This window comes from Erigeron canadensis, chromosome 6 (genome assembly GCF_010389155.1).
Source record: "Erigeron canadensis isolate Cc75 chromosome 6, C_canadensis_v1, whole genome shotgun sequence".
NCBI lineage: Eukaryota > Viridiplantae > Streptophyta > Magnoliopsida > Asterales > Asteraceae > Erigeron > Erigeron canadensis.
Window position 1 is genome coordinate 1119194 of NC_057766.1, and position 15229 is coordinate 1134422.

Here is a 15229-nt window from a genome sequence, read left to right on the forward strand (position 1 = left end):
GGCTCTCATAAAAACATAAAGTATACTAATTCTTTTCTGTACATCGCATGGAGTCCATTATTAATTGGTCTACCTATTTGAGATCAATTAGGACTCTTACCTATAGAAGCTTTTGCTTCGACATTATTTTTCTTGTTATTTTAATAAAACAAGTGATACCTTTATCATTTTCCTTAACTATAAAAGTTTTGCTTGGACATTCTTGTTATCTAAATGTAAAGGGATTAACTGGAAAAAAAAAATAATAATAATAACCAGCTTTAGTCGGTGTCCTATAAACATTTTATGCTTTAACAACCAACTTGCAATTATTGTCAAAACTCGAAAAAAAACACCTGAAAACAGATAACTACTGACATTTTTACAAATGGTCTTCAATACAAAAAAAATGGATTGACATAGATCAATTGGTGGTTAGGGGTGAGCAAAAAGTACCAAATCCCAAAAAATGGTATCAAATCCCGATTGAGATCAAGACCGGTACTCATTTTTGATGGTTTTCGGGGTCAGTACTACTCGGTGTCAGGACCTGGAAAATCCCAAACGTACTAAGCTAGTCCTGAAGTCTCGTAAATGTTTTAATGTGGACCATCTAATGGGAGTCTGGAATCTGGAGAAGTATTTTAGTGAAAATATTTCGGAGTGACCTATGAGGTACGGAATTGAGGAAGAAAACCTTTTTCATATTTGGTTCACCTAGATGGAGGATCAATTTTCCCAAAGAGGGTTGAAAACTTACAATAATCTTTTTCAAACATCATACAGAGTGGATATTTATCAGGTTAGATGATGATTATGATTATCTTATCGAACTTTTGACATAATTATTACTATACTTCACAAATATAAAACAAGATGGCAAAGGAGTGTATCAACATATAAATAAAGAACCAACGTATGGGGTAACTTACAGTAATTAGTCATCCAAAATGTACAATTACATTCCTACTTTTTGTCAAAAATGTTTACTATCTCAGCAAATCACTCATCGAAGCCAAGTGGCCATCACTCAACATAATGCCGAGTCAACTTCCATCTGTGAGCATGAATTTAACATTTCATCCATCCTACTAGAGCCATCATTTGGACTACTTTTTGCAAATTGTGCATTGAGTTGTTCATTAACCCAAAGAGCTAGAGAAACGGCATGGTCACGGATAAAAGAATTAGGAGGTGGGCATTTGAGCATATCGATCAAACCTTGATTATACTGCAGTAGGCTGAGAGATGGCAAAACGGAACCTTTTTCGCGGCAATATTGAATAGCCTTGCAAACATGCTCACACAAATTACCCTTTTCTCCCCAATCACAGCTGCATACTGCATACTCTGAGCCTGGGTTCCTTATAACATGAGCTATGTCTCGATCGTGTTGGTCAATAACTTTGACCCGTTCACCTTCTGTGATAACATCAGTGTTCGGGATTGTTCTTGAATTTCCCCAAGCAGTTAAACCACTAGTCCATTCATCCTTCCAGTAGCGTGAAAAATCATCTTTACCCTCATACCCGTCAAGCCAGAAGTAGGAATGTATTTTAGTAACCAGCTTATTGACTAGCCAATCAGCACGTTGATAGATACTTGAGTCAGTTTCATTGAGCAACCTCAGTTTTAATTGGTTGTGATAAAACTCAAGAGCTGCTGAACTCTCCTGGCTAGCAAGTGGTGCGGATTTCAATGCCGTGATCCAAGACCCTGTTGGAAAAGCAAACTATAAGTTTGAAAGAAGTTAACAATTAAAATAAAATGGTTAACTTTTACTAACCCATTCTAGGATACCAAACTGCCTTAAAGTAATCCATGAAATCCCCACAATCTACAAATTCTTCCATGAATTTATCAAATGATTCAAGTGTTCCAGACCCTTTCGAAATGTCTTTGACTAATAGACCAAGCGTTTTTGATAACTTTGCTCGTGTCTCTATACTTGAACATCTCTTCATTAGGTTTTTATGCCACGCATGACGAACCCGCCAAAAGCAGATCAACACGGAGCATTGAAACACTTCCCTGATAACACCCAAATGCAACATGTAAGTTAATGCAATCAATATACACCAACAAATAGTAAGGCAGAGCAGGCAACTAGCACCTGTTTACACATCAATTGGTTAATCCGGGTTATGTTCAACCTCAAATGGCTCAAATGGGTAAGTTACAAAAACTAGCAAAACATAAAAAGAAACGGTGCCACACTGGTCGAAAATCTTTCGAGTTCACTTTCAGCATATAAACCCCCTATATAATTTTACTTGAAAAGTTGGACCATCACTGAAAGAATATAACTTTCTAATCCAACTTGACACATTGACGATTTCTAGATAAGTCATTGGACGATAAACTGCTGCGCGTCAAGTGACACCTTATACCATAACAAAAATGCCACTATTGACCAGTTAACAAACTGCCCAGTGCGTACATTTTAGCACCAATTACTGTCAACAAATTTGGCATGTACAAAACTGACACTAGAGTTGTTAAAGTATTGAGCAAACCTGATAGTGACACGGTCCAATAAAGGATCATCGACAATAAACCCGCCCAATTTCCAAGTAGGATCTTTAATGCGAACTCTATTATAGAGAGCCCTCATCCATTCATGAGTTTGTGCAGATCTAGAAAAACTTGGTGCTATTATCCATGCTACTGGTATAGCTTTGTTGTCTGAGTTGAAAACAACAAGACTTTGGATTGGGCACTGCATAAAGTTTGTAGCCGTAAAATAAACAACTTTATCTAAATGACAAACACCATAAGGAAAAATACACACATAAAGAGAAACTTTGGAATCTAAGACAAAGGAACTCAAAGAGAAACTTTAGATTCTAAGGCAAAGGAACTCCTAATACATTTCAAACGTGACAAGTATGAACAGCTTAGTAGCTTACATAGCCATTCTCAACATATATGTCTATATAGTATCTAGCAAACGTAAATCCATTATCATTTTTTACAACTAAAAAAATACTTTTGTCCGCTTGCAAAACTGGAACCAACTAACAAGTCCACAACTCCATATGAGCAGTAATTTAGAGGTCCGGGGTTGGGTAAGAGTCAAACAGGTTATATGGTTTATATGGGTCAGAACGAGCCAGGTTAGCCCACAAACACTTTTTTGTCATGTTTAAAATTTAAATAGATAAGCAATTAATGATGATAAAAAAACAACACAATAGTGATTTAAATCTTTTAGTAAAAAACTCTAGAGCATTAAAAACAGAGTATACATGACTTTTCTTACAGCCCATTTGTAAGTAAACGGTTGAAACTGCTGCATATACCATAAATCAAAATGTCTATGAGAAGGAGTATCAAGAAAACAGTGAAACACACCTTCAGTTTATTTGTGCCAAACGTTGAATCCAAAGCAAGGAGGCGTCCATTGCCAAAACGAATCATTTGCTGCAACTGCCATTCCGTTTGAATACCCAACAAAAATGGACCGTTATCAGAGAAATCTTCATAAAAGAATACATGACTCTGATGGCTTTCAACCCACAATCTGATGCTTACATCATCATCTTCATCAAGTTCATAACTAGAACGTCGAATAATTCTTTCTTGTTTCCTCACATACCTATGAGTTAAAAGGTCATCTATATTGCATGGGCCTCCTTGCTTCTCTACGAATTCATTATGTCTTTGCATAATTGTTTCAACTGGAATTCCAACATGTAATAAAGACAAGACACGTAGATGTAGATCCTCTGACATAAACGGTGCAAACATGGCACGTGTTCCTACAGACTTCTTGTCTTGTGGTCCATGACATGGCAATCCCTTTCTATCAACATGTTTATCTTGGTTGTATATGACAAGTGCCACAGATGGTTCGGCCATCAAGCGTTTAACTATGAAGTGGCAGGTACACCCTCTTTTTGTATTAGGCCTACCAGCAGATTTCTTCTTTGGAGCATAGCTAGTCCTACTAGGTCTAACCACACCTCCTTTTCTATGGTCATCTGGTCCAAATGAACACCAATACCTAGAAAACCGATAACTAAAAATATCAGGGGAATTGGGAATACACTTCTCGTCATGAGTGAGACCATCAAAATTAGGAGGACACTTGATAGTACTAAAAAAATGATATATTTCTACCGCTTGACAAAGTGGTTACTCAGATATCTAGTTGCATTAATAGATAAAATGATGAAAAAGAACCTTATTGTTTATCAAATACTCAGCAGTAATATGGCTATATCCAAACAGTCGAAACTGATATATATATGAGGTCAAGTACAATTAGAAAAAAATAACTACTTCTAAATACGAAACGAAAATCTAGGAAAGATGAGAAGAGCTTACAAAATATATTCAAGGGTACCATCAACTTTAGGCTTGCAGGACATCTTGGGAGGGCGACGTCTCCTAGCTTCGACATGAAACCTTGAGGGACAATCTTTGTTGTTAGATTCACCGCGAACAAAGTCATCAACTCTAGCAAAAGGAACCAAAGCAAGTCTATCCATATTGTCACGATAACCTACTACTTTGGACCACACAAGATCATTTGCCGAGAACTCCAAAGTTGGTGGATTTTGTACTGGGAGGGACAGTATTTCATCCCATCTAGCCATCTACTTCTGATTTGAAAAATACCAGTCATATGTGAATCAAAGATTCTACTCCGATTATCAGTTTACATTGCAAATAGTCATATGTGAATAAAAAATTCTCCGGATAATTACTCTACCCATAAAATCAGTTCAGATAAAACAACCCTTAACGTATAACAAAACGAAAAGAATAAGAGAGCCACAATCTCATTCTCATTCTTACTTAATTGTTTTAAGATAATGTTATCAAGCAAACATTTTTAATATAATATATATATATATATATATGTGGGAAAAGTGAAGGTACAAGTTATTTTAGGACCACTTATTTTAGGACCAATTTTAGGACATTTGTTTTTTTTTACCTACACACCACCATGATCATCATGATTTTCCGGCCACCGCATGTGTAAGTTAACTTACACATGTGTAACTTGACCTCAGACAACAAAGTTACACATGTGTAGTTAACTAACGCATGATTTTCCGGTGGGCCGGTCCCCGGAAAGTCTTAGTGTTTTTACAAAAAAGTCAAGTATATCGTAGTAGATGATCATGGTAGTGTGTAAGTTACAAAAAGCACATGTCCTAATTTGTCATAAAATAACCCACCCCAAAGCGAATATTATATCTAGGTTTAACACAATCCCATCAAGGCAGCAGACATCATACAAGATTTTAACATGACTTTTTTATGGGTGACAGAAAAAAAAAACAAATTTTATAGATTTTTTCATTTCATTTATCTTAATTATTTATAAAAAAAAAAACAAAGACTCAGATAGAATACCTGACTGTCTCTCAACTGAAGTAAACTGTATAAAACAAGCTCTGTTTTTTTTAACCAATTTGACCCAAGTTTTGAACTGTCTTTCAATTCAATCACTAATCGAAATGACCCATGAAAATTATGCTCCAATTGCGCACATAAAGGTAGGATTTGATGATAATTCTGAGACTGATTACGTCATCATTACGTCAACTGATGGAAATGACGGTAGCAGTGGTTTGATTCTGGTGGATGGTTCTTCTGCTGCCGGTGAAATTGTCTTCTTGGATATGTTTTTGGGTTTTTTATTTTTAGGGTTTTGTTTCTTTGTTTTGTTTTGATTTTTAGACCACTGAGAGTGATCAGAACCACAATGGGTCGGGTGGATAGTAAGAAACCGGAACCCAAACCCGATTTAAAAACAACTATTGCCTAAACCCGACGGATCCCATTTAAACCTCAAACTCGATCCGATATAAGGTAATTTTCTTGACACTGTATCAGAAAATTATTGCCTTCAAATGTAATTTAATTTATAGGAAAATGATCCTAGGACTTTGCCTATCTTATGTTCTATATATTAAAAAAAAATTATAAATTAAACTTTTACATTTTACATAATTTTGTCCTAAAATATACATGTTTTATTCAAGATAAATACTGAATAATCACAACAAGTAATAGTTCATAATTTTTTTTATTAATTTATTACATTTAGAGTACTTCTAAATTCTAATTGTCACATAATCATTATTACATCATCTTTCTATATCAACACTATATATGAAAAATTCTTACTTATCAGTTATCACTAGTTTACCAGTAATACTTTCGACGAATTTTTAAATTAGAGATGTCATTCGATATACTTTCGACGAATTTTTAAATCCGAGGGCAGAGTCTGTACGGCTAAGGCATTTTGCTATAATACTCTATGTCACCTCCACCATCTCACCACCGCAAAGCGCGGGCACTGTCTCTCGTTTATTTAATTTCACACTTTTAAAATGATAAAATTATATAAAACTTTTTACCTAAAAACTATATATAACTTAACTATACAAAATTATAGGCATTCAATCAACATGTTTTCTACACTAATTTATGAAAACTAAACAAACTTAATTACTAGAGTTAATTACAAAAAAATTGTCTATATTGTGGTGTTCAGCTTGCAGCTTTCATCCCTAACATTTAAAAATTACAGCTTTAATCCAAAAAACTTTGTTCTGTCAACTGTTTTAGTCCTGGTCATAAACGTCCGTTTAAAACCAGGTCACGTGATTTGAACGTGATGGGTAATCTCGTAAATTGGCTCAATAATACCCAAATTTAATTACAGAAATAGTCCCTGTTGTGGATCGTTACTTGGAGATTTCGTCCCTTAACTTCTAAAATGAAAAAACAATAACCCTAAGACGAAACAAATATTTTATTTTATAATTATATCACATTAAATTTTATTTATTACTTATAATTTGTAAATATGTTAAGATATTTAAACTTTTTGTCTTTTAATATACAAATCTATATAAATAGTACATATCTTTTAGATGAAACGTACAATAATATTAATTCTTTTTATAAAAATTATACCAATTTTAACACCTAAAAATAATGACTAGTTAATAAAAAGCATCTCTATATTTTACTTTCTATATCATATATTTTTTGTTAACAATTGAAAGTTAAATTTATAACATGATAAACAAAAAACGCAAAAAAAAAAAAAAATTATAAAAAAAACGAAAACCAAAACCAAAACCGATCTAAACCGGACCAGAAAATCGACAAACCAAACCGAACAAAAACTGGATCCAATGGTTTTGATTTTTTAAAAACCGAATGGATCGGTTCGAGTTTTGGTTTTAGGCAAAAAAACGACCCATACTCACCCATAATTACAACTTAATAAACAGAGGAAATGTATCACTGAAGATGGAAGCTAATACCTTGTTTAAAATGAAATGTATGCGATGATAATACTATACGATAAGTCATTGTTATGCTTTACTCATTTAGCAAGTTAGCATTTAAGAAAACTAATAGATTAATCTTCTATATATCTAAACTAATACTAATACATATAATGCATGTATATCATTTTCCAACATTTGATAAACTTTGTCACTATCATATATCCCAATAAAAATTTATATTATAATAATACCAATAACAAGATGAAGAGCTTAATGGATGATCAAGTGGATCATTTTGTCCATATCCATCCATTGAAGTTGATTAAAATTCGAGAAGGCGGGTTAATTGATGGGCGATTTTTGATCAAAAAATTCGTAAATTGTAAGTTGTGTAGACAACGCATACAATTGTCGAGCGGGTCATCTGTGTATGCTTGCACTAATTTCGCACGTATTCAAAAATTCAGAAACAGCAATAAACCGCAAGATCTGAAACCCAAAACGGTAATCGCGGAATCCAGCGTTCAGTCGTTGTAATGTTAATCAAATTCCAATTCAATCAAACTCTAATTCCATTGGCAGATTCCAATTCCTTCGAAAATATTCTGTGAATCAAACATCCCCTATGTGTATTTGATGTAGTGTCTTCATGCAAGTGTGTTGCATATGGATAGACGAAAGAGGTTTTATCATATTGTTATACACTTCTATCTATTTTCTATTATTTGAAGATCATGTTGGTTTTATTTTTAACTTTCAAGTACTACATCGACGACATGTAAAGTGTAATACAAACTGAGGGTAAAACTGTAATTTCATATTCAAAATTTATGTGTGGATCAAAAAGATCCGGGTAAAAATCACCTCCCAATTAAATTAGGCCAAACAATTCTCCGAAAACAACATTCAATTTGCATGTGATGTTTATGTTGGCTACCCAAATTTCAAGTATGGTCAGAGAAGGTAAGGTTTGAAAAAGACAAAATTACAACTTCTTTACTTTTTTTAAAGTTATCCCGTTTCCAAGCTCTTCAAATGATTTGAATGACCTTTAAATACGTAATCTGTGTTAGGCACCAATTAAATCGAGTCGAAAAACTTTTATGGAGTCTTAAATGGAACCAATTCTTAGTAATTGGTCAAAATTGTCCGGTCATCTAACACATTTTAAATAATCAAAAATGATAGAAAGTGATTTTGTATAAAAATACGGCTGTAACTATTATTGGCTGGGATATGTGTGAGTTTTATCTCTAGCCTAAGGTGAAGTTGTAGCAAGGTTGTTTTCAAAAAAGACGTTGAGCCAAAGTGAAAGCGAGATAATGAACGTTGTGTGGCATGTGTCTGTGCACCTTAGAAGTGTAAATCAAAAAATGAAAAATTAAACTAAAAGACATATAGATAATATAGTAGGCTTATAACAAACCGATAGATATGAAGTATGTGAAACGTTTATACTAAAATGCATCAAAACAAGTAAAATAAAAATAAAAATAGAAGTTGTACATATAGTTTAAGAAATTATAAAAACTAACCAAGTAGCTAATATTTCCCCTATGTCTATACCCAAAGAGAAAAAGCATTACAAAAGTATTTTTAATTAATTTCAAGCTAAGATAATTTATTTGATAACCGTATGATATAAACAAATTATTTGGGTACCTCTTGGTCTATGTAGTCTATTTGAAATTTCTTTAGTGCTCCCAGATGAAACCTAGCGGTGGTTGGTGTAAATATATTCTTAAAGCTCTTACAGTCATATATTTCTATCTCTTCAACTGCTTGAAAGCAGCCACAAATGATGACATCATCATCATCATTATCAGGGTGGTTAATATGTACGGCAGCTCCTCCTCTTTTCAACCTCCACACCTCTGTAAGCCTTTCTGAGTTATATACCTGAATGAATCTCAATTTACTAATACCGCCGCCTTCTTCACCAACATCAATGTCGAATAACGCTTGAATGGAACCACAACCATTAACCCAGATCCTTTCCAGATGAGGCAACAATGGCATCGGATTCCTCGGAAACACATTCACAAGATTATCACATTGGTATACTCTAATCCATCGCAATGAGCAGCAGCAGGTGGCATCATCAACTACTTCCGGCCATATATTCTTCAATGCCTCCATCCTCCAAATTCTCAATTTCAACAACCTAGGAGGGATCATAGCCTGCAAGGTAATAAAAAATTATACTCAAATAGATTACAAATATTCTTTTTTTTTTTTTAATAAAAAAATACTCATCTTCAAATACCTGTTTATTGAAGAAAGGTTTATCATCAATAGTAGAACTGCCACTGGACATAATCGATGATTTATACTCTCCCACCGGATAAATGCTTGTCAAGTTTGGAAGGTCTTTGAGATCCAACTGCAGTAGTTGCGGTAGATGGATTACAATATTGTTAGTGTTGGACGACAAACCGTCCAACTTTGGTAGATTACTCAAATATAGAAACTTCAGCCCCTGAAACCTAATGTCATCGACCCCTTGTTCTTCTTCGCTGTATACCAGTGCTTCCATGACAGGGCATTCCTCAATTATGAGACGCTCAAGCTTCAGCAGGCCCCTTGCTACTGGGACTGTAAACAGGTATCTCAAGTCGGCACACTTGTCCACTTTAATCTGTCGCAATGAGCAGCAGCAGGTGGCATCATCAACTACTTCCGGCCATATATTCTTCAATGCCTCCATCCGATAAATCCTCAATTCCTCCAACCTAGAAGGGATCATAGCCTGCAAGGTAATAAAAAATTATACTCAAATAGATTACAAATATTCTTTTTTTTTTTAATAAAAAAATACTCATCTTCAAATACCTGTTTATTGAAGAAAGGTTTATCATCAATAGTAGAACTGCCACTGGACATAATCGATGATTTATAGTCTCCCACCGGATAAATGCTTGTCAAGTTTGGAAGGTCTATGAGATACAACTCCAGTAGTTGCGGTAGATGGATTACAATATTGTTAGTGTTGGACGACAAACCGTCCAACTTTGGTAGATTACTCAAATATAGAAACTTCAGCCCCTGAAACCTAATGTCATCGACCCCTTGTTCTTCTTCGCTGTATACCAGTGCTTCCATGACAGGGCATTCCTCAATTATGAGACGCTCAAGCTTCAGCAGGCCCCTTGCTACTGGGACTGTAAAGAGGTATCTCAAGTCGACACACTTGGTAATACGAAGGACTCTTAAATTATAAAACAAGCTGTGTCGAGGTACAGATTTCGGTAAAACTTCTTCAAGGTTTTTCATGCCACTGCCAGCTTCCAAGTAAAGCACTTCTGTTTTCGGAAACAACTCATTCATTCCAGATTCCAACAATTCATCTTTGTTAGCGACTTTTAACATCAGCGTGTTCTCGGAATTTTGCACATTATCGGGGCCACCATTTTCTAAGTAACGTCCCATAGATATACGGAATCTTTCAAGCTTATTATATGACATATTCTTTGACTCAGGATTGTTCTCAACGAATTCAAAGTCAAATGCAGAAAGATTCTTGGAACGTTCTGCCAATTCTTTGTAGTTTATATCTGTGAATCTTACAACCTTTCCATTAACCTCCATATAAAGCTCTTCAAGCTTGACCAAGTTTTTCAAGACGCCTTCATCGATTCGTAGATCCATACAGCCTGTCAAATCAAGTAGCTTTAGCTTCACTAGCTTCCCGATTGCAGATGGTAAATATTGGATGCCAGAATCAGAAAAGCTGAGCACTTCCAAGTTCAAAAGATGATCACCAATAGGAGAGCAATCAAACATCAATGAGCATTGATGTAGACAGAGTGTTCGAAGGGTGGTAGAGATTTGAAGCAATGAAGAGATTTGCAACTTCTCACATGCCATAACTTGAAGATTTTCCATTTTCTCATAAAAATCATCAGGAAACTTAAGCGATTTATCGCCGTTCATAAGTCTCAATAGGGATACGTTTGGGTAGTTCAAGTCGCTAGGGAACTCAGACATGCCCGTACATGTCAAAGAAATACTTCTGCAAGACTTGCTCATTTCAGCTCTACTCCAATTTGAAACATCGCTGTGGTTAATGATCCATGGATGATTGCCTTTAGAAACTTTAGCTACCACAAAAGCAAGCACAAGATCGTGCATTTTGACACAATCGGAATGATCGCTACTGAGCAATAAGTTTGCATTTTTGAGATCAAGTACACATGTTTTTGTCCGGTCTCTAGCGTCCCCCAGAGTAGGAACTTCATTTAACAACTGAAGCCCCCATGCGTATCTTGTCAGATCCTCGATTGGAATATTGAAGTCATCCGGAAACAAACCACAAAGAAGAAAAACTGCTTTAGCATCTTCATCGGCTAAAAAGTTATAACTTATCTCAACAATTTTTTGCACATTCTTATCGAGTTCATTTTTCTTCAAACGGTGAAGCGTATTCCTCCATGCCCACTTTTCTTTAGATCTAAGGTTTGTTGCAATGAGTTTGATGGCTAAGGGTAAGAAACCACATCTTTTCACGATTTTAACTCCCATTTCTTTGAGGTCCGGGTCTGAAACTTTTGAAATATGAAAAAAGAAATTATTCGCTTCTAACTCCTCCATCACATCTACTCTAACAACTCTAAGATCTAAATCATCTTCTGCAACAATTTGTGTACAAACGTTTTCATTTCTTGATGTTAGCAACAACTTGGAGCCGTTTGGCAAAGGACATAGTCCAATGTCTTTAAGCTCAGCCTTCTCCCAAACATCATCCAATATTACTAAAACCTTCTGTTTTCTTTCTTGTGAAATGTTCCCAAATGTTACGCGAAGACGATCTGCCCTTGCTGTTGTACTTGTTTCGGTTAAAGGAATTTGCAAGTATTCTGCCACGGTTTGCTGAATATAAAATGTGTTCATCTTTTCCCCGATAACCACCTTCACAACCCAATCAAACATTTTCTTATCTTCCACAGCCTTTTTCAGTTGTTCCATCATTGTGGTCTTCCCCACGCCACCCATTCCGCACAGGGCTACCACTTGGGCCTTGTGATCTTGTTGAAGGAAACCGAGCGCCTCCTTAAAAATCTTGTCTCTTGAATTGAAGAAATTGTGAGCATCATCACCATCTGACGGTGCAGAAGTGGATGCCTTTTTGGAACTCACTTTTCCAAGAGGTTTGGGAGCATCACTCCAGCTTGTCTGAGTATTATCTATAATAAGACCTTCAATTTCCCCGGCAATCTTGAACGCCTTCCTTCCTGTTCGGTACCTCTTTTTCAAATTAAAACACCCATGGACGTTGCTAGAAATTCTTTCAGCATCTTCCTCAGTCTTTTCGACTGCTTCCAACCAATCTAGTACACCAGTCGGTATCTCCAAGTTGCATCTGCTGTTTGTTTCCATATGCCCTTTGACACCAACCCGTGTATCATGCAGTTTCTTCATCCTGGTACTCATTTTCCGAACATGTTTTGTGGAGAAAAGGAGATATCCCAGGTGTCTCTTGACAGGCACCAATAATGATTCAACAACGGGACCAAGGATTGCTGATAAAAATTCCATTTCAGTCTAAGACCTACAAAATCACACGTATATGCGTTCATACAAACTAATGATTCAAAAGGATTTTAATAATATTTTAGTCAAAATCATATCAAACAAAATTTATTATCTATAATATGTTCAGTCGATTATAGATACAGATATAAGTACTAACTATCCATACAATTATTTATTACGGAGGATGTATATAAAACATTTCAGTAGGTTCTTAGAGTTAATATTTGGTAATAAACAGTAATGTAACACAGAGTATATTTTAGTCAAAATCATCTATTTTTGGGGTGATTTAAATTATTATTATCATATAAATTCATTTAAAGTGTAACAGAGATGCAAAGTTACTTTCCTTTTGAACATTTATAAGTGAAGTCAACAATTTACTGAAGTATCATTATAACAAATTTTAACAATAAAGGAAAAAAATAAAAGAGAAAAAAAAAAGTGTACCAGAGAAGTGATTATGCAGGATCTGGATCTGGATCTGCTGCTTGATTATAACAGGTCAAACAATTAACCACAATATTTGACCACCTACCTACCTTATCATTGGAGGAGGGATTAATTAGAGAATATAAGCTTTGTCTAAAAATGTCATCTTAATTAGTGTTAATTACACATGGACCCTCTTAGTTGCACCATATTTCATTATCAATCCCCTATCTCTTTAAAAAACTACTCTTTTTTTATTTCAAAAGTTGGGTGTATGATTAATGATTTAGTATGTAAACAAAGGATGTGTGTGTTAGTTGCTTAAAGCTCTCACTTGTTTGGTTTTTAGAAAAGAAAATGATAAATCTTCCTAACAAATTATATATAAAATAATAAAACCAATTAATATGTTCATCTTGGGGTAACGAATCATATTTTACGTAAATGTAGTTGTCTAACCAAGGTTTTATTTCCCCTTCTCGTTGTCTAATGTAGTTGTCTAACCAAGGTTAAGTACACGAGATCAAGTTTAGCTTCCTAACTGTTTAGTTTCTCCCACCAATTTCACCATCTCCTTCACACCATGAAACCGATACCATAAACAATCTGCAGTCATCACATGACACAAGCCTCGGGGAGTTCTCGTGAATGTGCGGTGGTGGTCGAGTTGTTTGGACCCGAACATGAAATCAACTGGCAGATCATGCTGCGAGTTTATCACTCTCCGAGTACATATAAAATAACCCTGTTACAAACTACTGCAGATCAAGAGCAGATGACCCCAAAATCAACTAGCAGCCTTTGGATTTCTCACATGAATCTAAAGACTCGTCCCGATCCGACCTACAGCAAGTATCAAGAAGTGACAGCTTTGTATACTTGTGTTGACTTTTGTTTATGTTGACTTCTGATAATCAATAGAGTGTCGTGATAGATATCTAAGGGAAAGTCTGTATGGATCCTCATAGACATCTGATGCTCCACTGTTGCATGTTCATGTCCGGAGAAAATGATTGTGTTGACTTTTGATTGCCAAATTATCAAAGTTAACTTCATATACTCCAAGAACTGGCTTTGATCTTGCATGTTTCATTGATGCAACCTATTATAATCATGTTATCGTAATCAGATACATTGGTATGTAATAATAGTATTATTAAAGCACCTAGCTTCTGGCGCAATAGCCAAGCCGGGGTACCTTCTGGGTATCTTGGCGAGAGGGGATGTTGGCTTGGAGGTCATGGGATTAAATCTTGTATTCCCCATTGACCTCGGGCATTTACCTCTTTAGCGTAAAATGGGCTCCCTTTGGGGGTACCATCGGTATAAGGCGCCTCGAACCCTGAGCATACTGCACGTTTGGATGTCACTGCTCAGCTTGATAGAACGACCTTCCCACCCGTCGTTCAAAAAAAATAAAAAATAAAAAATAGTGTTATTAATTTCTTATATAACATGATTCATGTCGACAGAGGCAGCCAAACGGGTCAGTTGTGTAACACGCGACACCTTCACTTTTAAGGGTAAGTTTGGGGTTTCAGTATGGGTCAAAACCAGTTGTTCGAATCAACCCAAACAGCTTCTTATCTAAAAAAATTATTTTTACTAAAGATACATTCGCTAGTACTGTATTATTATACTTTTGATAATAATCTGCCTGTTTGAAAAAATACTTAAAACGTTAAAATTAAAAGAACAGCCACCCTTTGAAATTTCAGCTAACTTTTGTATGTTTATTATTTTACCATATTTGCAGAAAAAAGCCCCAAACCGACCCATCAGTTCCTATCATAACCTTGTGCCAAGATTTTGTTAAAAATCTTCAGTTCATTCTACCAGGGCTTGAACAACCTCCAACTACAAAAATGTTGCCATACACAGTGGTAACCGAGAATAAAAATCGACCCTTCAGAATTTCGGCCTCAACTTTATGCCATTTGTTGAAAGATAACCGAGAGAACTAGGGGTGTCCACTACTAATGAACTTCACCAAATTTTTCTAGCAAGACATAAACCAA

The 15229-nt window shown here is 35.4% G+C and overlaps 2 protein-coding genes across 3 annotated transcripts; both read right to left on the reverse strand.

Moving 5' to 3' along the window:
* Nucleotides 1-856: 856 nt before the first annotated feature.
* Nucleotides 857-5665, reverse strand: LOC122603554. Of its 2 annotated transcripts, none has more exons than XM_043776281.1 (6): nt 5350-5665; nt 4309-4583; nt 3334-3985; nt 2496-2698; nt 1766-2010; nt 857-1695 (listed from the first exon to the last, which is right to left on the reverse strand). In XM_043776281.1, exons 2-6 carry the CDS (start codon nt 4578-4580, stop codon nt 1010-1012), a joined length of 2058 nt encoding a protein of 685 aa, XP_043632216.1. In that variant the 5' UTR covers nt 4581-4583; nt 5350-5665; the 3' UTR covers nt 857-1009. The 2 variants fall into 2 exon arrangements, with proteins under 2 accessions (XP_043632216.1, XP_043632215.1); XM_043776280.1 differs by having other exon boundaries at nt 4309-4586.
* A 4251-nt stretch (nt 5666-9916) lies between these two features.
* On the reverse strand, nt 9917-12365 carry LOC122603002 (disease resistance protein At4g27190-like). The gene is made up of 2 exons (XM_043775615.1): nt 10080-12365; nt 9917-9979 (listed from the first exon to the last, which is right to left on the reverse strand). Exons 1-2 carry the CDS (start codon nt 12237-12239, stop codon nt 9917-9919), a joined length of 2223 nt encoding a protein of 740 aa, XP_043631550.1. The 5' UTR covers nt 12240-12365.
* Nucleotides 12366-15229: the final 2864 nt, after the last annotated feature.